General features: G+C 43.3%; 2 protein-coding genes across 2 annotated transcripts; both read left to right on the top strand.

Moving 5' to 3' along the window:
- On the top strand, positions 1-5497 carry e2f6 (E2F transcription factor 6). Its single transcript, XM_080024239.1, has 8 exons — positions 1-683; positions 860-906; positions 1017-1069; positions 1502-1688; positions 2267-2418; positions 3848-3960; positions 4183-4327; positions 4842-5497. The coding sequence occupies exons 1-8, from the start codon at positions 111-113 to the stop codon at positions 4877-4879; spliced, it is 1308 nt and encodes a 435-aa protein (XP_079880365.1). The 5' UTR covers positions 1-110; the 3' UTR covers positions 4880-5497.
- Positions 5498-6267: 770 nt separating this feature from the next.
- Positions 6268-19157, top strand: cfap58 (cilia and flagella associated protein 58; the record flags this gene model as incomplete). Its single annotated transcript, XM_079996602.1, has 18 exons — positions 6268-6273; positions 6837-7109; positions 7295-7443; positions 9187-9334; positions 10013-10207; positions 10888-11025; positions 11347-11506; positions 11727-11809; positions 11915-12106; positions 12347-12508; positions 12737-12883; positions 13024-13164; positions 13506-13729; positions 14022-14133; positions 14499-14603; positions 15393-15512; positions 16005-16129; positions 19028-19157. 18 exons carry the CDS (start codon positions 6268-6270, stop codon positions 19155-19157), a joined length of 2610 nt encoding a protein of 869 aa, XP_079852728.1.
- Between the last annotated feature and the right edge of the window lie 4027 nt (positions 19158-23184).

The following is a 23184-nucleotide window of genomic DNA, read 5'->3' as shown; positions in this document are numbered from 1 at the left end:
CTCACTTCCGGTGAAGTCACAGAAATAAACAAGCCGCCGCCGCGTCTCAATTCAGACTCAAATCTCTCGAATGTAGCTGGCGGCCCCGGCGGCCATTCCCACCTGAGACCATGATGAAGTGCGTGGTGTCGGGCTGCCCCAACCGCACGGGTCCGAAGGAGCTCCGAGGCCGAGGACGAGGCCGGGGCCGGGGTCGAGGCCGGGGCCGGGGTCGAGGCCGGGGCCGGGGTCGCGGGTGGCACCACCCCGGAGCCCAGACCCCGCGCTTCTTCAACTTTCCCAAGGACCCGGCGCGCGTTCGGGTGTGGCTCGCCGCGCTGCGGGAGAGCGAGCGGCAGGACCCCGCGGAGCAGCACGTCATCTGCGAGGAGCACTTCCTGCCACAGCACGTCACGGCCCGCGGGGTGCGGGAGGACGCCATCCCCATCATGCCCCCGTACCTGGACGGGCCGCTCGGCGCGGTCAGCCCCTGGGGCGCCGCGGAGGAAGAAGAGGAGGAGGAGGAGGAGGAGGACGACGAAGAAGAGGAGGAGGAGGACGACGACGAGGAGGAGGAGGAGGAGGAGGAGGAAGAAGAAGGGGAAGAAGAAGAAGCGTCCTCCACCGGGGAGGGAGAGGAGACGTCGGCGGAGGAGGCTGAAGCTGAGGACGACTGTCTCCGACACGGAGCACCTCCGCAGCAGGTACACTGACCCTTTGGTGTAGTGGAAAGTAACGAAGTACAAGCACTCCATGACTGCATTGTCCTGTGTTATCATGTTTACCGAAGATATAGGATGCGAACTCGACGTGTTAATGGAGATATCTAAATGCTTAGTTCAGCTCATAATGGCCAAAACGTTGCTGTATTGATTTACAGCAACAAGGTGGAAGCCTGGATGATGCTCCGCAGTCCAAGGAATTTAGGTAAGTCTCCCCGACCAGCAGACGGCACCTGCCGGGGCTCCACACCCTGTTGAGATAGTTGGCAAATAGCAAATATTAATGTTGAATTTTTAATTCTTCCTATTTATCAGACTATCGAAACGACTTAAACCGAGGATCCCGAAAGTGACATATGCCAGACAAGGTAGGTGGTGGAGATTTATGGTGGGAGTTAGGGTTAGGGGTTAGGGTTAGGGTTTTTGGGGAATTGTGTGATCATTGGAGAAATGTGCCAGGGTTTGGTCTAATTTGTAGTTTATCGTTGTAATGGAGAGTCCACGGAATAAATTGTGATCCGGGGAAAATGTTAGAATTTCAGCAGGTAAAGATGAACCTGATCGTACCGACACTCATTTACCTCAACACGGTGGCTCTATTTTTCTCAGATTAATGACAAGAGTTTTGAACGCATGAATGTTAAAATGGCACTTTATTATTCTCTGGGGAGAAATTCAGGACTTTACGTTATTGTTCCCCTTTATTTATACAGCTTTCTTATTCTCTTAACTCCCGTCGTCGTCGGCATAATCGTGAGTGACCGCCTTAGCGGGAATGGTTCCCCCTTGTGTCTGGACAGATGTTTCTCTGCCCCTGCTGACAAGACGTCTGCTGGACCTAATGGTTGCGGCTCCAGATGGTGTGCTGGATCTGCGGAAGGTCGTCACGGATCTCCAGACCCGGCGCCGGAGGGTTTACGACATCACCAACGTGTTGTCGAGCATCAGCCTCATCGAGAAAGAATCCACCAATAAGATCAAGTGGATGTAAGTACAGAGCAGCTAGCGAGCCGACGGTCCTGTTTCATGACATACGATCCGTTGGATGCTGTCATTATTACATCCTTCAAGGATGGTTTCACATTTCATTTTCGGGTATTTAATTTTCTATCTAGAGTTGTGGGGTACTTATTTTTTTAATTATCCGGTATGTTGCCCTTGGATATGCGTCGGGTCGATTGTAGGTTGTGCCGGGTATCATATTTTTGGGAAACAGTGGCCTGTCCCGATTGGATCTCGGTACGAATTTACTACGTCCACTACAGTTCAGGTCTGAAATTTGTGAACCGTGAAGACCCCAGGTTCAAAGTAATATTTATTCCCATTCTAGATGATTAAAGACCCTGTTTCAACTAGGAATCAGTCTTTGATTTAATTTGTTTAATTGGCTTTAAAAAGATTGTTCTCCTATCGGGTCCTTTGGCTTGTAGTCCTATAAACTAAAACTATATCCACGTCTGACTCTCCCTGGTGCGCTGCTGCCTCCGCTGTTTCCTGCCCTCTAAAATTCAGAGGATCCGTTTAGAGCGGTTCCTTCGGATGATGGTTGTGTATCTCTCTCCCAGAGGGAAGACCCCAGTGTCCAGTTTCCTGAGAGGCAGAGACTTCCAGAAAGAGTTGTCCAACCTGAAGACCGTGGAGGAATCTCTGGACGAACTCATCAAGACGTGCGCTCAGCAACTCTTCGAGATGACGGACAACACAGACAACATAGGATATCCTTTCTTTATTCACTAAAACAGACACAAACATATTAAAATGTTACTTATACTTTCTTGGATAGAAGGCTTCATCTAAATCCAAAAAGAACCAAGGCCTTCACCAGATATTCTTCAGATATTTGCCGAAACCATGGAAACGGCTACTATGATATAAACCTTGATATTTCAGATTAAAGCAATCACATTTTTTTGTAATTTTGTTTGATAATATTGTTGAAAAAAGATAAGGAACAATCATACACTATTAGCAAAATGTGATTTTGAGTAAAGACCCTCTTTAATAGTTTACCATAGACTGTGCCTCTGGATTATTGGGGGGAAAAGCTTTAAATTCATTGAGAATGACCTGTTGTTCCACGCAATGGGTACATTAAAGGATTTCTCTGCTAGGTCAAGATCAAGAGATTATTTGTCGCATACATAACCATACGGTCATACATATATGCAGTGAAATATCATGACACCCGGTGATTACGCACAATAAGTTCTAAAAATACTAAAATGTGCGTAATCGACACAAGGTGCTTGTGCAGGCGGCCGCAAGGGGCAGCGCCACAATCGTGATTCTGGGTTCTACAATTATATAATGGAATTAATTGTCTGTGTTGTATTAAATATACATTTAAATCCTCCTAAATTAAACTTACCTTAACTTACCTATGCACTTTGGGAACAGCCATAACCACTCGGACTGCCCCCGACTAAAGATTTTCCTAGTCGACTATTAGTCGTCAGTTCAAGCCATTTGTCGACTAATCCTTGCACATTTACGCTTTTCATTTATTATTTACCACTGCCGCCGAACCGTTAAATAAAAATAATAAATAAAAAACAAATGTGATTATTGAAGAATGTTATTAAAAACGCAATATTTTTTTATATTATACGCAATATGTTTTCAGACATATAGACTTGTCGACTTCATGCGGCACGCAGGCATGAAGTGAGCCGCCTTGTTTATTACCGGCAAAAGCTGCTCATCAAAAGCTTTACAGCTTCTTCTTCTGAATGTGTATCAAGGAGAGTGAACATTTATTTTTCAAGATTCAAGATTTTTTATTTGTCACATACATATACATACTTCCATACATATATGCAGTGAAATGTAATCAAATATTTTTGTTAAAAATGTGTTTCAAATTAAAAGTCCTCTAGTGTTTTATACACAAGTCCAGTCATATAGGTTTTAAAGTTCATTTTGACAAAGAGCAGCCTATGGATAGACTTTTTTTTTTTTTTTTCTCCCTGCGATTAACCGACCAGTAAAAAAAACTTGGTCGACTAACGTTTGGTCGACTATTTGGGGACCGCCCCAATAACCACTGAGGGTCATATCACAGACCCCTATCCTGTTGCTGGTGTGTGTCTAATGAATTTGTTCATATGTGGATTGAGGAGTAAAGAGCTTCCTTAACGTCCGCACATCGGCTTACATCACCCACGATGACATCAGCCAAATCAAGGTCTTCCAGGGACAGACCGTCATCATCGTCAAAGCTCCCGAGGAGACCAAGCTGGAAGTCCCGGCGCCCAAGGAGGTGAGACCTAGTGCTATAATGTCCCATTTACTACTCTACTATTCTTACGCCAGTCTGGGAAATCCCTGGTATCTGAAAAGGGATAATATTTAAGTTTAATAAAGCCTCTTCATATCTTTCAGATCTCATATTGTAACATCTTCTACGGAATAATCACCCATATCAGCCTTATGTTCAAATCGACTATCAGGGTTTGACTTTGGATTCTATTGTGTTCTGTAGGACAGTATCCAGATGAACTTGAAAGCAGGGAAGAGCCCGATCGCCGTGGTGACGTGTGAGATGGCGCGGCCTGGTGATGCCACACCCTCCGGGTGTTTCGTAACACTGGAAGAAAGCAGAATCAGAACCACTTCTCTACGCACAGGTAACTCCCCGCCAGGTGCCTCTCCCGCCTTGGTGCTAATGTAAAGAGCTCCTTTATCTCAAGCTTAAAATTCCTAAGCTTCCTCAAAATTGTCTATAAAAGTATTTGGTACTGTCTTTTTGTGTCATGTACAGCAGGGGGCGCTGTTAGACCTCATAAGGTCTGCTGAGAAGATGTGGATGGGATGAAATTATGTCAAAAACACTTATTGTGAAAGGTTTCACTGCACTATGTTAAGTTAATATGGTTTCTCCTCCACAAAATGTACTCTTAGTTTTTGTTTTTTTTTCTTGTACAGGATTTGTTTAGATTTTCTTTTACTTTCTGAGACACTATTTTATTAGGCAGTTATAGCGGTTATTTTTATGGTTGGTTACCTACCGTAAACTTAACTTGGATTCTTCTAACTTTCTCTGGTGTCTGATGTAGAGTGTTTCACCCAGGTACTCACTTTAACACTTATTATTGTGTTTTATAAATAAGAATTATTTAAGAATATTTTTCTTCTTCCCAGGATCCTCTGCTCCACACAGCTCATTCACGAGTGCGTAGCCCCAGACCGCAGAGCACCGCACACTGCTCTCAGGGCTCCTACGCTGCCCCGGAAAAGCTGGAGAACTTCATGGGAAGACTGTAAACCCGAGGGCAGACATCGTAATGTGACCAACCACAGAGTTTTTGGTTGCTCAGTAACTTAAATCATCTTGAAATGGAGAATGGGTGGGAACTTTGGATCCATTGGGTTTTTCCCCCAAATTTTGAATCAAACTTCTTGAGTTTATCATGCATTAAAGTCGCCATTTCTCCTGTGGTGTTAACCGTGGGAGTAATAAATCGGAGTAACCACAGGCGATGGTTGAGTTCAAGTTCAAAAATGTATTATTTCGATGAAAATTTGAGATGAATATCAAGGTTGACTGAAGAAAGTAATTTGTGGACGCTGTATTTATCCTGGACTTGGATTCAAGCAAATGTTGAATGTTCATTTCAAGTGCCATCTTTTTGTAAGGTTATGATTGGTGTATACATACTATTTAAAATGTTTTATTTGTGTTTTGTTTTATTAGGGTCAAGTGTCAGTACAAATGTCTTGGTCCTGCTTCAATGTAAGCAAACACACTTCCAATGGACTTTTTATGACCAATAAAATCTTTGATTTGTTGATTGTTTAGAATCTGGTTTTCACGGAAGAATATTTTGTGAAAGCTGAGGGAGTCACAGAGCAGGTGGGTAAAATATAAATTGTAGTCTATAAGTATGTTCTTATAATATTAACGTACATGCATAAGACGCAATGAGGAGGAAACATAGGGGGAGAAAGTATGAATTAATTGAAATAAAATAGTGCATTTTTTTAAGGCTTATTCATTTGAGAGACAGATTTAAATTAAATTAGAACAACTTTTATATAAGATGATTTTAAGTATATTAATTAGAATCTACAGAATATGCATTTGTTCAGTATTTTATCTTTTAAACTTTAAAGAATTTAGGTTGCTTATTTTATTAAATTTTTTATCAGAAGCAGAACACCTAATTCACAAACAGAACAACTGGGGCTTTATTTTTACAGAAAGATTATACCTTTCACAAACGTTGATCAGTTTCCTAACTTGTCGATATATTTCAGAATATTTTATGAAGGCACTAATATAATACCTTGTTATAAAATGAAATTGTTTCTTTTAATATATGTACGTTTTTCCACAAGTCATATAAAATGTATTTCATCAATTTGGTTGACATGGTCTAAGTTAAAATAAAAACTAAACCAAGAAATAAATAATTCCAAAATAAAGAACATTCAAACGAACCACCTTCCGGTACCGCCTCCCACCCCCGTTGCGAAGTAACCAGCGTCAACATCCCGCAGCTGCAAAAGGAACATTAGGGAACAAATAGAGAAATGACATATCGACCGCTTTTACTGAGCTGATCTGATGGAGGTATGTCAAATTACGATGTTTAATGTTGCACCCAGTTTTATAAAAACTTTGAGTAATTGCTAATCGTAAGTTAACCTCCAAAATGTTTTCTTTACATCCAATTAAATAGCGTTTTGCCCACAAACTGCTTGATTTAACTGATTATAATATTATATAATTAGTATAATTATTAATTAATTATAATTTTTAAATTTGTATTATCATGGTAGTATTTATCATTATTATTATTATCATCATTATTATTATCATCATCATCATCATTTCCATCATTATTATTATTACCATCATCATCGTTATTATAAACATCATTATTATTATTATTATTATTATTATTATTATTATTATTATCATCATCCTTATCATTATTATTACTATATAATTAAGTTGGGTTAACTCTTTGCATCCAAAGTAACTAACTCAACTAACTAGCGTTAACCCAGGCCAGGACACATGTCAACGTCAAGCAACGAGCAAGGAATTTAAAAAAGTATATATATATATATATATATATATATGAATCACAATCAGCCACAGTGACGCCCAGTCTGATTCCCATTTCACAGGAAAAAGATGGCAAGGATGAAGACACCCTTGAGAGCCTGGAGAAGGAGTTCCGGGAGGTGCTGGATGAACTGGCCGGGGACCAGAGCACGGACAAGTGGCGTCTGGAGTACGAGAAACTCACCGGCGCCTTGAGGAAATCGCACCAGAGCGAGAAGAGGCTGATGTCCAAATGCCGGGAGCTGAACGCAGAGATTGTGTCCAACTCCACCAAAGTGGCTGCCGCACTGAAACTGTCCGAAGAAGACAAGACAACCATTAGTTATCTGAAAAAGGTATCTTGCCACAAGCTTAATGGGGTGCATATTTGTTTATAGTGGTATAGAATAACAAAGGTGGTAACCAAAAGTTGAATTGGGCTTGGAATTCCATTGTATGGAATGATTGGACATAGGCTGTGGTGTAGCCATCCACATTTTACCATTTTTTCTCCATCAGTTTTTCTCCTATCACATTTTAGGAACTGGAAACGGCTTGGAAAGCCATTGATGCGGGTCACAAAGAAAATACAAGAGCCCAGGAGACCATTTCGACTTTGAAACAGGAAAATGCAAATTTGGCAGAGCTGGTTGAACAAGCAACCAGTTCGACCACAAGTGAAGGTCAAAGGTGTGTAGATATAAATGTTTTCCAGAGGCACCGTCAAGCCGTACTGAAGGCAGAGTACTGCTGCTGCAGATATCATTCACCTGAGTGCAAATAGAAGTGGGATGAAGAAAATAAGAGTATGTATGATGTAATTAGTTTACTAAAAAACTCCTTTTTCTTTCGGCTGCTCCTGTTAGGGGTCGTCCCAGGGGATCATCTGCCTCCAATACCTTGTGTTCTGCACATCTTCCTCCCTTACACCAACCACCTGCATGTCCTCCCTCACCACATCCATAAACCTTCTCGTTGGCCTTCCTCTTTTCCTCTTGCCTGGCAGCTCCTTCCTCAGCATCCTTCTCCCAATGTAACTCTCATCTCTCCTACACACGTGTCCAAACCCTCTCAATCTGGCCTCTCTCACTTTTTCTACAAACTGTCCAACCTGAGCTGTCCCTCTAATTACCTGGGAAGTAGTGTGAAGTAGTGAAGTAGACCTCCCTCTCATTCTTAATCCTGTCCATCCTTGTCTCTCCCAATGAAGTAAAAACTACACTAAGTAATTATTTATCGAGTTCCTTTTTTCCACCCTGTACATTTTGATTGGCTCTGGAATGAACATACAATGGTACCTCGACTTACGACTGCATCTACTTATGGCTAAATTATGGCGAAAATTTGTATCGACTTGCGACCGACTGCTCCAAGATACCACTGTGAAAATTTACAGTCGGCGCGTTGGCGACCAGTCAGCAGTCAGTCAGCGGGCGACCTATATCGTGTGTGCACGTAGTTCATGGCTTATTGATATTTTTTTCATATTGACTGTGTTTGTGCTGTGTATTTTGTTTATTTTCACCCTTCATGATTTAGGTACCACTGTATTTAGAAATGGTCTCTGGTCCAAAAATTGTTAAAGTAAAAGTCTAAATGCTGAATTGTACTTCAGCATTTATACTTTAGATAATTATATATAAACTATATAAATTTTTATATACTTTTTATATTTATATAAAAAGTACCCTTACAGGAGGAAAATGTACTCGAGTACTGTAACGAGAGTATTTGTAACTAGTTACTTTCCACCTCTGCTTTCATGACAGAAAGTAGTGAAATTTCTCAGAGATGTTTGATTAATGTTGGACTAACCATTTTTTTAAAACCTTCATTCATAAATGTTCAGTTTGTGCAAAAAATACAACTTTCAAAGTGAAACAGTATTTTGTAATGTAAATTACTTTGCTGCTTATCACTGGTATTACACCGTACATACCGTAATAAGTAAGTTAGTACGTAGTAAAATTCATATTTATAATTTATTCCCTATAGACCACAACAATAATTGATCCTGTGCATAGTATCTTCTTCTTCTTCTTTCGGCTGCTCCCGTTAGGGGTCGCCACAGCGGATCATCTGCCTCCAATACCCTCTGTAATCCTGTGCATAGTATTACATTTTGTATATTCTTTATATTTTATATGACTATTTTCTGTTTTCAATTTTTTTAATTTCTTGGGTATTTGTATATATTTGACAATTATTATTCTTATTTTCTATTTATTTGTTATTTTTACTTCACTTTTTATTGTATGTTATTTCATTCTTATTTTAGTCCCTTTTTTCAGATTGTAAAGCTTTTTTTTTGTTTTTTAATGCTAATCGTCTGTAGAGAAACGCACCAAATTTCACCGGAACAAATTCCTAGTGTGTGTAAATGTACCTGGTAAGTAACACTGATTCTGATTCATCTAATTATGCATCTTCCAGCCTTTCGGATCTGATGAGGGTGAAGGAGGAGCTGAGCACAGAGCGGGAGCAGCTGCTGAGCACGGTGCAGGGCCTGAGAGACGACCTGGCCAAGGCCTCCGATGCCCAGCAGGAGCAGGCTGAGACCCAGAGAGAGACCACCTCCAAGGTGACTGCATCGGGGGTGGTGGTCCAACTGCATTCAGTTCAATTCAAGTCCAGATTTGAAAATTCAATAACGGCAGCACATGCATTAATTCCTGTCAGAAATAAAGGATGGTGTGCTTCAAGGGGGAGTTTTAGGAGAAATTGTTGACTCAGTGAGGAGGACTGGTACCTCCTGAAGTGGGAGCGACACCACACCCACGTGGAAAGGGTTTGAGGAGCCTGGAAGTCAACACCAATATAATTCACAACTCAATATAAGTCAATATAAGTAAACATAACTTTTTTTGAATAGTCAGTTCCTGTCTACCTTAACATAACATTTAGGGATTTTCACCATTTCTATTTTATTTTTTTTCTTCATATCCTTTCTATTTTTATCCTCTTTAATTTTCTCTCTCATTTTATAGTATTTATTTTTTTATTTTGCAGTATTGTGTCTTTTTTAAAATGTTAATATAAAATGACCACAATTATTAAATATAATTAAATATAGATTTTCATTCGTATTATTATTGCATTGGGTCCTTTTTAAATAGGTTTACCCTTTGCCTCCAAGTTCAATAGCTATTGCTGTTCTTGCCTGAAAATGCAAATAAAATATAAATCATCAAAAATAATAAATAAAAAGATAATTATGGAAAGCATGTATTTCTGCTCGGCTCTGGCTCTCCACATCCAGCTCCAGCAGGAGCTGCAGGTCCACCAGTACGAGATCGCCCGGGAGAAGCGGAGGAGCGAGAGGCTGGACAAGGAGGTGAAAAAGCTGAACGCCGACACGGAGGCCCAGATGGCTGACATCAAGGCACTGAGCCAGCAGAGCCAGCAGGCCGAAGAGGAGCAGCAGAGACTGCAGCAGCAGCTCAGGGACATGAAGGTGAACAGCGCTCAGGGGCGTCGCCTCTTTTTGAATTTATCTCAACAGGCAACGGTATTAAAAAACAAACCAATTAATAGATATAGAACGACAGTTCTACAGCCATTAGAACCACAATACTCAGAAAACCAGTTGAAAGCCAGAAAGAACAAATATAGAACCAGCTGAGGCACTATCTGGTTTCTACTCCGCTCATTCACTGATTTCACTCATTGGTTGGTGTTGAGCCATCCAGGGATCAACCATTTAAATGTGTGTTTGGGTGTTTAAAAAGTTGTATGTGATAAAACATATAAAAATATATTTAGTCACATATAAAATATATTTAGTCACATATGAATTATGCATTTCTTGTCTTACTTGCATTTATTTGCAAAATAAGTGCAAGACATTATTTATTTGTGGATGAAAAAAATATTTGTTTCTGTTTTAATTCATATTGAATCTTCAATCTTGAATCTATTTTTTAGTTATTATTATTATTATTATTATTATTATTATTATTATTATTAATAATAATAATAATAATAATAATAATGAATAATTGACTAAACAAGGAAATGTTTCACCTCAGAGCACGCTGTCCACCTTGTTGGGACACACTTCATTCTAACATCCTCCTTCTCTCAACGTGCCCGCCCCCAATCCTATGGTTTATTCGCAACTCGCGACGCGGACAGATCTCTAGTGACCGGGCGGCCAAGGAGCTGGAGCATGTGCAGGCGAGGAGCTCCAAGCTGCAGCACGAGCATGAGCAGCTCTCCATGGCCACGGAGCAGCTCTCCCTGGAGCACCAGCACAAGGCGAACGAGCTGAAGGTACGCACCCCTGACTTGACCTTCTGATTGGATCTTGAGTCCCACAGGGATCTTAAGATGGACGGACTAACGGGACAAAATCAGGGATTATGAGCTCAGTAGTGTTTTTAAAAAAGGACACACAAACATGTCCATACATACTGTTATGAAGACAGCCTTGATTTAAAAGGACTCATATTATGACCGTATTACACTATTATTTGGACAGATACGCTTCACAAATAGATAAATACTTTTCTTGCTTAAATAGGATGGATAAGATAAATATACAGGTGCTTTATTAAGGGCTGTCCTAAACGGAACTCTATCTACACGTGTCAGATGAAAGAAGAGGAGGTGACTCATAAGAACCAGGAGATCGCAAAGTTGACAAAGATGAGAGAGGCCATCCAGAAGAGGTTCCAACAGACGGAGGATCAGAAGAAGGACGTTGAGGTGCAGCAGGAGACGCTGAAAACCCAGATCTCTGGCCTGGAGAAAGGTGAGGGGGAACACACACACACACACACACACACACACGCACACACACACACACACATACTTCCCCTCTCCAGAGACATGCAAATAATTGACTTCTTCACTCCAGTGTTTCACTTTCATTCAGACTCTGTGGCATGCATACCAACCAATAATCCCAAAATATCACATAAAGAAATTGCCCTGAGTGTACAACAAACACTCCGTTTCCCTTTCTTTGGTAGAACTGGAGGCCTCCAAAAAGCAAGCCGAGACTTCCAAGAAAGCCATCGACGAGTTGGTGCGAGAGAGGGATGTTTTGAAAGAGGTTGGTTCTGCGCACGGAGTGGTTCTAATGTATTTGCGCCACTCAGCCCGGCGACTTCCCACAATGTGTGTCCCCCTCACGTCTGCCTCCTTCCTTGTTCTTTAGAATGTGATCAAGGCCGCGGGTGCGACGAAGAAGCAGCAGAACCTGGTGCGGCTCCAGGAGCAGGCCAAGAAGAACCTGGACCAGGAGATCCACAACTACCGCGAGGAGGCGCAGAAGCAACGCAAGATTATCTGCCAGCTGGAGAAAGACCGTGACCGCTACATCAATGAGACCAGCAGTCTGATGCACAAGGCAAGGCACACACTTTAATGCATATTAAGAAGAAGAAGAAGAAGAAGAAGAAGAAGAAGAAGAAGAAGAAGAAGAAGAAGAAGAAGAAGAAGAAGAAGAAGAAGAAGGCAGAACACATGCTCTTCAGAAGTTTTTACATGTGAAACAACCGAAAGGTTCTAGAAACCAGCTACCCGTTTTGAAATAATGTCTGAAACTAAGACCCTCCTCCTCCTCTTCCTCCACCTCGCCCTCAAACAGGTGCAGCAGCTCACGGACGGCATCGCGGTCAAGGAGACGGAGGTCTTCGGCTACAAGAAGAAGGTCAGTGAGGTGGAGCACAGGCTCAAGCAGCTGCAGAACCTGTACGAGACCGTCGTGTCAGAGAGGAACCTCTACAGCAAGGACCTCATCTCCGCTCAGGTGGAGACAACTACGGCCGCATATTACACTATTATTAATTATTGTTATTAAGTATAAGTATTATTAAGTACCGAGCATGCTGAAGACAGAAGGTTTGCATTAATTTGCATCACGTCCCAGCATTACATCTATTGACCTATTTCTCTCTCTTTTCAACCACAATTTGTCTTCTCATGCCTCCACCTGTCTGTCTGCCCGTCTGTCTGCCTGTCTTTCTGTCTGTTTCAGGATGAGATGGTGGAGATGAAGAGGAAGCTGAAGATCATCAACCAGCAGATTGACCAGCTGAAGGAGGAGATCAGTGGGAAGGAAGCGGCCATGGCCCGGGAGCACCAGGAGTTCCAGCACGTGGAGAAGGAGAACAAGGCCCTCAAGGCACGGCGACCTCTTCCACTGGGAATGTTTGGTCTTATGTATCTGGGATCTAGGTTTTGGGAGAATTTGATGTCTTTTAAGAAAGAGCGCTCATTTGTGCCTCAGTGTCTGCCCCCCCACCTCTCTACATTCTTCTTCAGGAGAGACTGCAGCTGATGAAGCAGCAGGCCGAGGAAGCAAAACAGCGCATCGACAGCCAGAAGGCAGAGGAGCAGAAGTTGCGCAAGAGCATGGCCGACGCCGAGGCTGAGAACTTCCGACAGAAGCAAGAATTGGACCAGGTAACGGGAACGGGGTAGGATGAGAAACAAGAAGGAGAAAAAAAGACGATGTGAACAGGTATCACTATCGAGAGTCAATTTGTGAGAAACAGAAACTGGAATGGGGAAAGGGAAGAGGATTGTGAAAGAGGCCTTCCTCACCCCAGAGAGCGAACTGGTCGCCCTGACCACTGAACACTGAAGCCTGGAACATCCAGCGTCCATACTAACCTTGAACCTAGATGTTTTAGGGGTAGTACAGTAGTAGGAAACACTGGGGAACCTTCATAAAATGGCCAGTCATTCTCAGAAAGGAGCGTTATGAAAATGGTAGCTCACATTCAATCCTTGTCGCCGTCAAGGTGATCAGAGAGCGCGGCATCCTGGGCACCCAGCTGCTCCGCCGCAACGACGAGCTGACGCTGCTCTATGAGAAGAACAAGATCCAGATGTCCATCCTGAACAAGGGGGACGTCCAGTACCAGCAGCGGGTGGAGGACATCCGCCTGCTCAAGGTGGAGATCAAGAGATGCCGGCGCGAGAAGGGCATCCTGGACAAAACCGCGTCCAGCGCAGAGGACTTGAGGTACAAACGAAGAACACATTGCTATCAAACTCAAGTTTGCAGAGCGCACGTGATTAGTCGAAAACTCATAATTTTAAGCAGATTTGAAATAAACCAATTAAGGTGATATCCTATAGTACACAATATGGAGGCTATGACTTCATTGTCTGCTCGGATGGGATTACAGTATTTATTGCTTAAAGATACATGATGATGATAGTTGATGAATATTCTATACTTTTTTGGATTTCTAAAATATGCTCACATGGTGTAATCTGGGCTGAGAAACGGCTTTGCATGGATGTTGCTGCAGGCGGGAGCTCTTCCACCTGCAGAAGGAGCTGCTCAGAGAGAGAACGAGGAACAGCAAACTAGAGGAGATGCTGGAGAACCCCATCAACCTACACCGCTGGAGGAAGCTGGAGGTAAGGGGCCTTTATGTCCACTGTAGGCGAGGAAGGACACCTTGTGGAGCACTACAGGACAACAAGTTCACACTTTCCTTCTCCCCCTTCCAGCTCATCTCGCTCATCAGCACGTCATAGCAAAGCGATGAACATTGTGTTCATCAATACTGTAAAGACCACATTTATTTGGGCATCAGCCTTTGAAAGCCAGACCCCGACTTGTCTACCGTCCCTGGCACTGAATTTTGTGTGAACTTTCAGGGATTAAACATTAAAACCTTCAACGGATGTTTGTAGTTCTATCTCTTCAGAAAGACTTGTGGCGTCCATTAAAAAAGTGTTTTGCTTCTGTCTTTGCTTTATCCCGAAACTCTCCTCTGCAGGGCAGCGACCCCGACCAGTTCAAGCTCATTCAGAAAATTCAGTCTTTACTGAAACGCTTGATCACCAAGACCCAGGAGGTGGTGGACAAAGAGCTTTTATTGCAGGTAAACAAATTTGAAAATGCACATAAGCTAATGTAATGTTAAAAATATAAATATTATTCATATTATTAATTAATGAAGTAACAAACACTGGACCATTTGACAGGGACACAATCATTTGGAATATTTCTCATTAAATTAATGCATTGAAACACAAAATGAATACCTGATGTAAAAAAATGTGTAAAATAAAAAAGTGTAAAAAAAAAAAAAGAAGAGGGAGCTGAACCCAAGACACTCACCAGAGCAGGTGGAGGTTGTAGATTGCATTTTTATTTATTTATGGTGGAAGAGGAAGTCACCCCCACCACAATCTTCTTTTCATATCCCTATAGGTTGCATGTGAAATGTAATTCACAGAAACTTTGTTTTCTATCGCTGCCACATATCAAAGCAAAATCCCCTTTTAGGAGGAGGTAATGTGTAACTTACTGTGTGATATTGGAGGAAACACAGGACACTGGGATGCACCATCTGTGCAATAGCTGTAGGATACCTGGGGGAAATACCTGGAGCATCTCAAATTTGCCCGCCGATAATGCCCCTCTTGCTTATTATTATAATTATAATAATAATAATAATAATAATAATAATAATAATAATAATAATTAATTATTATTATTATTATTATTATTATTATTATTATTATTATTATTATTATTATTATTATTATTATTAATAATAATAATAATCATAATAATAATAATAATAATTATAATAATATTATGATGTGTGTACCGAATGCCTCTCTGTGACCTCATACCTCTGTACCTCACCTCACCTCTCCCCCAGGAAAAGGAGAAAGAGTATGTGGAGTTGAAGCAGACCCTGTCCCGCCGACCAGGGCCTGAGGCGGCCGAGCAGCTCCAGCAGAGCCAGTGGACCATCAGGCAGAAGACCAAAAAGATCAAGGTTCTCAGCTCCTTCCACCGCCACACACCCCCATCTCTCTTTCTCTCTCCCTCTCTCTCACTAAATTTTTCTTGCATTTGTTTGTTTCCTAAAGTGGAACTTTCAGCCATCAAAGCTCAAGCATCAAGTGCTACAAAGCATCACCAGATTAAACCTACAGTTAAACCTACAGTTTTTAAAACAATCCCTACTTATTAATGATTATTATTTACATAAAAAGGAACTTAAGCTAAAATAATGAGTTGGTCCAGTTTTTAAATGGAGGCCACTTCACTCAGTCAATACTACATAGTCAGTCATAGTTTGCTGCGGTAAGAGCAACACTAACCCTAACGCTAACCCTAACCCCAACCCTAACCCTAACCCTGTTGAATCCAAGTTCACAGGTGTGTGTTCTCAATGAGGCCTCTTCTGAAGACGAAGAGATCTACAATAATGGTTGCCCCAGGAAATAAAAAATAACCTTCTGGCATATCTACTGTGTCTTTATAGGCATTAATAGTGGAGCTGAACCTGTACGAGTCCAAGGCAACGGAATACAGGTCGGAGAACGAGAAATTGGCTGAAGAGCTACAGAGCATCAAGCAGAAGTATCTGGCTCTGAAACTGCAAAGAGGGTGAGATGTTCTGCTGCAGCCGCCTCGGACCTGTACAGAGGCTGCATATACATTCATACACGCACGTATTTGTATATGTGTACACCGTGTGCATCTGTTTTGCGATCCAGTGTTTCTGTGTTTTTATCTGTGTGTGTGTGTGTGTGTGTGTGTGTGTGTGTGTGTGTGTGTGTGTGTGTGTGTGTGTGTGTGTGTGTGTGTGTGTGTGTGTGTGTGTGTGTGCAGGAGATGCAAAAGTGTGTAAAGGCTCTTGAATGTCTCTTTCCAACTCCCACTCAGATCGCTTGGCTCTGTTTGATCTCAGTGGGAATCGTCCTGTGTTGTTCCTCCCCATCTGGGAGTCTCCACTCCATTAAATTACGACTAATGACACAGTTCAACATCTGCAAGCACCTTATACGTCATGCACCAGGTTCGAGGCAGCTTACACAAACGTGCGTGCGTATATACAGTATGTTTTTCCTGTAGGCAGGCCTCAATCAAACTTTTATTTAGAGTCAAGCCCGCAATTCTCTGAATTTTGAATTGGAAAACTATTTGAAACAGAAGAACGGCAGAAACTACAAACGTGGTTTGAACAGGTATGTCACAAACATCTCGTGGTGGAAGTTTCATCCAAATCGATCTGCACACGGAGCAGAAATTTGTGGAAAACTGACCCAGTTTGATCGACGGTCCAATGCATTCAATGCCAAAATATTAATATATATTAATATATATTAATATATTAAGCATGGTCGAGGTGTCGTTTAAACCCGTTTGTCACAAGCATCTCGTGGTTCAAATTTCATCCAAATCGATCCACATAAGGAGCAGATATTAGTGAAAAACCGAACAAATTTGACCCCAAATATTCAGCTGGTCCTGCTTGACTGACATACCACTATTCATAAACAAAATGAAGGAGATGACATTTACAGTAAGAAGCTTTATGACATCATCATACCATTTACTATAACTGTGCGGGTTCTGATTCAGAATGTACATTGACACCATATTCAGTAAGGGTGTAGATTCTGTCACTCTGTAGTGGTTCGACATTACAAACTACGCATTTACGTGTATATTTATGTACTTTCTTACCTGGTAGAAGTCAGTAGATCTGGTCGATTGATATGTTATCTATCTATGGTCCCCATTACTTTGCCGTATTAATGAAAACTACGAATAAAAAGTAGTCCACAAAAACTCGTGACCACGTCGAGTCGAATCCACTCGAATGTACAAGTGAGTGATGCATACATCATCCAGCGAGGCGTCGGAAAAATTGAAGCTGTGCAATGGTAATTGCTCACAGAAATAACACAATGTTTTTCGTATTTCACGGAAACCAAACTTATTGAAACTGTAATTCGAATGTTATTCACGAAACCACAAAAATTGCTTAAGTTCGACTACTATCGAAAATCTCCGTAAATACGTAAATCTACGTTAAAATTTACGCTCACAGGACCCAACTCACCTCCCGTCACTGAGAATGCGAAGGTACTTACATACAACAAGTTATACAAGTTATAACAATGCGAAGTTTGGTTTAAAGTAAAAAATACATCTTTTTTTAAAGAAACGTCATGTGTAAACAGTTTCCCACAGCTAAACTTAGCAAACAGAAGGTGTTAAGTATTGACAAGTTCTGCCATAATAATTATAATGCAACATTAATGTTAAAGTTACATAAATGTTGTCTGCATTACAATATAGAAAAGTCATCTATTAACCTGAATTTTCCAAATGTAAATTCTTAACAGAAAAAATACAATGAAGTACTTATTAAAACAAACATTTATTTATTATGTTTATGAAATAAAACATATTTATTATTATTGTTGTGTAAAGTAATTACAAAGTTTCTTTTTGTTATTGTTCCAGATGCCTAAAGTCGGCGTTCGTTGGCGTATTTGAGAATACATAATAAGCGGTATAAGGATGTAGGATTTAACAATGAATTAAATAATTCTCTTTCCAAAATTGAAGAAAGCCAAAAACCACAAACAACAATAATGAATCTATGGGTATTGATAATATTTAAAATGCAGATTTAAGTTCGGAAGATGAAAATGCACCAGCGGAAGGGAATAACCCAGCTCTGTTATTGGAGATAAAACCAATGAAGCAAAATGTTTCTCAGTTATTTTCCCAAACCACAATGGGAACGCTTCATACGTGTCGTCGTCCAAGTTTGATTCACACCAATCTACATTTGTATCAGGAAATATTGATAAAACTTTACAAATTCACTGAAAAGTGAAGAACATTAGCATTACATTGAGAACACAGTCACTTTGTGACATCATAAACCAATGCTATATAAATTCACAGTTCGTCTCTGAGTGGTCGTAAAAATCTAAAAGTTGTAACCCGTGCTACATTGCACAGAATCCCGAGAACTGTAATATGTATCGAACACGACTAAAGTGGATCCTGTGTATTGCTGCCTGCAGCTATATTTATTATTATTATTATTATTATTATTATTATTATTATTGTAATAACTATAACAATAATAATAATAATAATAATAATAATAATAATAATAATAATAATATTAAAAAATATCTTTATATGATGTTGAAAATCACCCTTGAGGAGCACAACAGCAATCCACATACTATATTTAAACTCTATTACCTAAAGAAAAATAAATCGAAAAATATAAAGAATGAACAAATTAACTGGCCAAACAAGCAAACCTCCTTCACTCTCGCAGAATGAAGAGTGACAGTGTCATTGGCGTTGTTAATTGTTGGCGGAGGTTCACTAATCCGATTAAGGAGTATTGTTTACTATTGATCTACATCTGTGTGTTGGCTTGGCCTTTTTTTGTTCATGAGAAACACCGTTGCTCTGCATGCCCACTTTGCATTCTCACCTTGTTTTTAACCTTCCCTGCGTCCCCAGGGAGGAGAAGACCAAGGCCAAGACTGAGCCACAGGTGATCCTACCCCAGATCAACAGAGAAAGACACTTAACGGGAGGAGGATTCAGCTTCAGCAACCCCCCCACGAAGAAAGTCAACGCAGTCCACTGACAACCGTCCCGCTCGGGTTTGCACCGAAATACGTGTACGTGCTGTAATTACATACCAGAGACTATTTAATAAAGTGTTCAATCTCTGGTCTCATGACGGTCTAATTCTTAATAAAGGAGGCTTTTGGCTGATTCCAATTTAAGAAAAAATGTGATATGGAGAGAACAAACTCAGAAAAGCTGAGGCAAGGTAAAAGGAGGAGGAGGTAGAGAGGATAATCGGACATGAAAAAGCGAGTAGAGTAGAGAGAGACTGAAAGAGAGAGATTCCTGATCGTAATTCCTCCGACAGCATCCCGAAAAGCCTTTTATGATCATGAATGATTGCATTTCTGCAAATTAGGATCTTGATTACTATACTGTGCCCCCTTCTCCGAATAGAATGCAAATACATGTCTGTCTTCAGCGGGGGCAAAGAACAGGAACTGTGAGGTTTGGCTGTAGCGATAGAGTGCTAGGTCTAAATGACCAGGTCCTCGACATGCAAGTGTTGGTAGGACACAAGTTTTAAGTCGATCAATCATCTAGGAGGAGTTTGTGAAAGTGACAAAAAAGTCACGTAAACGCTGCCTGTTTTCGAACATCAAATTCAAGGCTTTGCCACGGCCACATCGTGTGACGTAAACTCAAGTTTTTAATAACTTTATATGGTGACGCCGTCTTGTAGACACTCACCAAGTTTGAAGTCAATCCGATAAATGATATCGGAGGAATTTGCGAAATTACAAAGCATAAAAGTGACTGAAAAGTGACTAAAATTACACCTTTAAATATGGCCGACTTCCTGTTGGGTTTCGGTCACCGTGGCAATATAATTTTTTTTTTTTCTAGTGATGTTTTTTCTAGTCTAGTGATGTTACATATGTGTACTGAATCTCGTGAGTTTGCGTGAAAAAAAGTGAATAGGTTCGATTTTAATTTTTTTACATTTTCTAGGGTGCGCTAGCAAGCCATTTTTCCACGCCCATGCACGGGACCCATAGAATATCAAACGCCACACCGGGACTGATGAGTGTAAGTCAAAGTTTCATGAGTTTGGGTATCTTTGTGAGCCCGAAAAAGCTGAAAAGGACCATAAGAACTTCCACGTCAGGTTGACCGCTCCTCCCTCCCTCGTTTAATTTAGGAGGATTTAAATGTATATTTAATACATGACAGAAAAACACTTTTTTAAATGATGTAGAACCCAGAATCGCAATTGTGGCGGCCCCCTTTGCAGCCGCCTGCGTGAGCACCTCGTGTCGGTTATGCACATTTTTGTAACGGGTGTGGTTAGAACCCAATTGCAGCACAAAGACAGGCAGGGATATTTGGTAATGTCTTTTATTTGTAGAGCAGACTGACGACAGGCAGGGAGCAGGCAGGATACATCGTCGGGGACAGGCAGGTTCGATAACAACGAGTGCAGACAGAAAACAGGCGCAGGCAGGATGCGTGGTCGGAGCGAGGCAGAGTCGGTTGCGGGGAATCAGTCCGGAGAACGCTGGAGAGTCTGGTGCAAGCATCAAAGACAATCTGGCAATGGGTGACTGGTGAGAGAGGCTTATATAGTGGTTAGATTGCAGATCTGGAACAGCTGTGTGCGCAGGTGAATATAGTAGGGCTAATGGGACAGGTAAGGAGGGGGAGGGGAATGCGCTGGGTCCGGGTTGGTCCTGGGCGGCGGCTCTTACCTTCTCTTCCACCTCCCAGGTGAGTGTGGCGACTAGACGGGAAGACGGTAGAATGGTGTGGGGGTCGGCAGCGTCTTCCTCCTCCTGGAACTGCCGGGACAGGGCGTCGGGTTTGACATTGCGTGACCCCCGTCGATAGGAGAAATTGAATCGGGTTAGGAAGAGTGCCCAACAAGCCTGACGGGAGTTCAGCCTCCTGGCGGACTGGATATACTCCAGGTTCTTGTGGTCAGTCCACACCAGGAACGGCAGCTGGGTTCCCTCTAGCCAGTGTCACCACTCTTCCAGGGCCAATTTGACGGCGAGAAGCTCCCTATTCCCGATGTCGTAGTACCTCTCGGCCTGGGTCAAACACCTGGAGAAGAAGGCGCAGGGATGAAGTTTCTGATCGGAGGCGGCTCTCTGGGACAGGACAGCTCCGACTCCCGGTCTGAGGCGTCCACTTCCACCACGAACTGCCGTTCGGGGTCCAGCAATACCAGAATGGGGGCTGAAGTGAACCGTGCCTTCAGGGCTAGGAAGGCGTCGTTGGCGGCGGCGGACCACAGGAACGGCACCTTGGAGGAGGTTAGGGCTGTGAGAGGGGCCTCCACCGTGCTGTAGCCTCGGATGAACCCCCAGTAGAAGTTGGCAAAACCGAAGAAGTGTTGGAGTTGTTTGCGGGACTCCGGGGTGGGCCAGGTGGTGAGGGCGGAGACCTTGGTGGAGTCCATCTGGATGGTCCCCCTCCCCACGATGTACCCCAGGAAGGAGACGGCTGGGACGTGAAGAAGGCGGAGATCATGACAGAACCCCCCCTCAAGGGACGGCTCCTGACGTCCCAAACAAACGAGAAAAAAAAAAAAATCTATCTATCTATCTATCTATATCTATCTCTCTCACCAAAAGTCCATGCAGGGTGGGAGGAGGGGGTCCAGAGGAGGGCTCGTACTCGTCGTCCATCTCCACGTCCTCCGCTAAATGGGCCACGTCCTCATCCGAGGAGGGACCCCCAGGGTCGACATCCTCCGCCTCTGAAACATTGCTGGAGGACGCAGACAAGAGAGGAGGTAGGGTCTGCGGTCGGGAGGGTTGACCCGGTCTGGAGGGCTGGTCAGGATGGTGCTGAGGGAACCTCCTGATGAGGGTGTGGTCCAGAATGTGCCTCACAGGGACCCAGGACTTCTCCTCCGGGCCGTAACCCTCCCAATCCACCAGGTACTGCAGGCCTCTCCCACGCCGGCGGGAACATAGGAGACGGCGGACAGAAAAGGCAGGACCCCTGTCAATGAAGCGCGGAGGAGGCGCCAAGGGGACCAGAGCACTCTCCTGGACTGGCTTGACTTTGGACACATGGAAGGTGGGATGGACACGCATGGACCTAGGGAGCTTGAGCCGCACTGCCACTGGGTTGACGACCTTCTCGATCTTGAACGGGCCGATGAACCGGGGAGCCAGCTTTTTAGAGTCCACCTTCAGGGGGAGGTCCCGGGTGGAGAGCCAGACCTTCTGGCCCGGCTGGTACTCCGGGGCCTGGGAGCGGCGACGGTTGGCGGAAGAGGTGTTGCGGCCAGCGGCTCGGAGGAGGGCGGCCCGGGTCCAGCCGGGTCCCGGTGCCCTTGGCCGACAGGAGCTTCGGTAGAGGCACGAAGTGAGCCATCTTGCTGAACCGATCCACCACGGTCAGGATGGTAGTGTTGCCGCTTGACGGTGGCAGACCGGTGACGAAGTCCACAGAGATGTGAGACCAGGGGCGATGAGGAACCGGCAGTGGGTATAGAAGACCGGCAGGAGCAAGAAGAGAGGCTTTGTACTTGTTGCAGGTGGGGCAGGCATTGACGAACCCTCGGACGTCCTCACCCAGGGAGGGCCACCAGAAGCGACGCTGGATGACCTCCTTCGTCCGCTGGATCCCTGGGTGGCAGGTGAGTCAGGAGTTTTGGGCCCACTGGAGAACCTCGGACCGGAGGTCAGGCAGGACGAACAGACGGTCGGGCGGACATGCGCTGGGTCCGGGTTGGTCCTGGGCGGCGGCTCTTACCTTCTCTTCCACCACCCAGGTGAGTGTGGCGACTAGACGGGAAGACGGTAGAATGGTGTCGGGGTCGGCAGCGTCTTCCTCCTCCTGGAACTGCCGGGACAGGGCGTCGGGTTTGACATTGCGTGACCCCCGTCGATAGGAGAAATTGAATCGGGTTAGGAAGAGTGCCCAACGAGCCTGACGGGAGTTCAGCCTCCTGGCGGACTGGATATACTCCAGGTTCTTGTGGTCAGTCCACACCAGGAACGGCAGCTGGGTTCCCTCTAGCCAGTGTCACCACTCTTCCAGGGCCAATTTGACGGCGAGAAGCTCCCTATTCCCGATGTCGTAGTACC

Source organism: Zeus faber, assembly GCF_960531495.2.
Source record: "Zeus faber genome assembly, chromosome: 2".
Lineage (NCBI taxonomy): Eukaryota > Metazoa > Chordata > Actinopteri > Zeiformes > Zeidae > Zeus > Zeus faber.
The sequence above is the reverse complement of the archived record's forward strand: the minus strand, read 5'-3'. Positions and strand labels throughout refer to the sequence as shown.